Source organism: Austrofundulus limnaeus, unplaced genomic scaffold (assembly GCF_001266775.1).
Source record: "Austrofundulus limnaeus strain Quisiro unplaced genomic scaffold, Austrofundulus_limnaeus-1.0 Scaffold316, whole genome shotgun sequence".
Classification (NCBI taxonomy): domain Eukaryota; kingdom Metazoa; phylum Chordata; class Actinopteri; order Cyprinodontiformes; family Rivulidae; genus Austrofundulus; species Austrofundulus limnaeus.
Window position 1 is genome coordinate 33,909 of NW_013952718.1, and position 2,242 is coordinate 36,150.

At 38.0% G+C, this 2,242-nt stretch overlaps 1 protein-coding gene across 1 annotated transcript in view; it reads left to right on the forward strand.

Moving 5' to 3' along the window:
• The window catches only part of LOC106527235 (vacuolar protein sorting-associated protein 13D), a gene marked incomplete at its 5' end in the record, with an annotated part of 64,580 nt that overhangs the window by 33,706 nt on the left and 28,632 nt on the right, over nt 1–2,242 (forward strand). Inside the window, 1 exon segment of the mRNA XM_014022063.1 lies at nt 193–363. Coding sequence (XP_013877517.1) covers nt 193–363 — 171 coding nt within the window.

Genomic DNA, 2,242 nt, shown 5'->3' on the forward strand with positions numbered 1-2,242 from the left:
ATACTGTATATGCAAAGGTAATATTTGCATTGGTTTGGTTTTAATCTTTTTCTTTTTTATTTACTTCTTGCACTTTGGTCAACACCTGTTTTTAAAAGAGCTTATTAATCACTTTGATTTGCCTTGCATTGATTGCTGTTTCAACTGTCCATAGTAAAAGTTTAGTGAACAACCTGAACCTGTACCCCTCAGGTGAAAGGAGGCATTGCTGGCTTGTGTGATGGAGCAGAGGTGGTACTTGGGCCAGATTCAGGTCTGTTAAAGCCTAGCCCTGCGCAGCAGTTCATCAACCAGAAAATGAGACCTGGATCGGGGGTTCTGTCAGTCCAAGTGCTCCCAGATGGACCTACACGTGTCCTTCAGGTAAGAACAGAACCTAGTTAAAATATTTTTTAATCAGAATTACAGGCAAACTATAGTTTGATGATTAAAGTGATGCAGACTAATACGAAAGAGCCAGGCCAAGTGTACTTTCTATGGAAAATATAACAAAAACATAATAAATAAACTAGAATAGTTTCTGGAGAAACTATGAAAGGACTTGCCATGTGGCATTCGTTTTACATTTACAATTCGACTTTACAATTAGATCACTGTCATCTATCACTATCCAAAATTTTGGCCAAAACTAATATCCATCATTTTCATAAGCAATGAATACTCATTGATGAAGAATAAAACTTTGTCCTTTGGAAATTTATGGCAAAAATAGAACAAACAAACTTAATTGAATAATGAGAAAAAATGGTAAAAATTAATAACATAAAAGACAAAGGTAATAAAGGCTTGGATCACAGTTTAAAGATAAAAGTAATGTAGCCCAGATGTTATTAGGTCTAAGTTTAAGATAAAAATTGATKTTGAAGTAAAGTTTTAAGCAAAGGTTGATGTTTAACCCTTTTTTTGCCAAACCAGCTGCTTACAGCAGTTGTTATGACTAGCCAAAATAAAAGCTTTACTTCTCAGGATCAAATTGCTACTGATGCAAAGTATTTCACTTGGGAAAAATATTTTTGTTTCAAGCACAGTTGTTCGCTTGCTATAGAAAAAGAAAACGAGACCACCAGTATCTCCCCAGTGACAATTCATATTTTTCAGATTCAAATAGTGTGATCATTATGACACTGAAGCAATACCTTTTTTAAAAGAAAAAATATGTTACAATAGGTAATGATTCTTTTCATTTTTTTGTGGAATTAGTCTTAAAAAATTCAAATAGATTGTCGTGCCAGCTTGATCTGTGTGACAAAGACAGATTTGTGCAAAGTTAGGTCAAAGTTTGACTCTAAGAAAGCTTTTGAAAAACAGAGTTCAATTAGAAGACATGACCTGTAGGGTCAAGAGGTCGTGTTTGAAGAGAGGTCTTTCATGCTACACAATAAATGTGCTCTATGCACCAAGAAGAGGKGGGGAGAACCAAGTCAAGTCAACATAAACACCAGGAGATATTAGATCCACAGCCCTTCAAGGCCACGTAGCGGGGGAGCCAAATCAGAAATCACAGTTGTTTGGGAACAGAAGAAGTGCTTTCAGGCAGGCAGACAATAACAATTTTCCATCTGCCTTAATGTCCGCTGCTACATCTCAATGTGGCGAATCCARTCAGACAAATAGTGTACACAGTTCCGCCGAACCGAGCTCACAGCTTCTCCAAGATCAATTCCATCTGGCCAGCAAAGTTCAGGGACTGCAGCTGGCCAGCGAGCCTCAGCAGAACCGCTTGCAGACCGAGTTTCAGCTCGCCCAGAGCTTGAATCTGAGTGCTGATAGAACGGCAATCCTTCATATCGGTCAGGCAGCCAGGAAATGGCCTGAATAGGCACCGACACTGTTTTGTAGAACACCAGGAGACCACCAAGCCAATCTGTAGAATCCAGTGATCAGAATCCAAATATATATCCAGCTAGTTGAACAGAGCAGAACAGAGTTCCCACCTTTGGCATGTCCTCCCATGGAAAACCCATAAAAATATCCATAATTTCTGGTTTCAGATGAAAATGTAAAGGAGGCTCCAAGCAGGGAAGATGAGGGAAGGCTGGGGAGAGGGGAAAGGCGTCTTACTCCTCCGAGAGCAGAAGCAAAAATAAATAAATAAATAAATAAATAAACAAAATGAATGTTATTCAATAAATAATCAAATAGAAAAAATATATGTTATAGTTGTTTCACTGCTTCTGTTAAATCTGTTTGTCTAGTTTTCCATGATTGTTCCCAACTATGAGGTTTTGAGTACATACAGTGG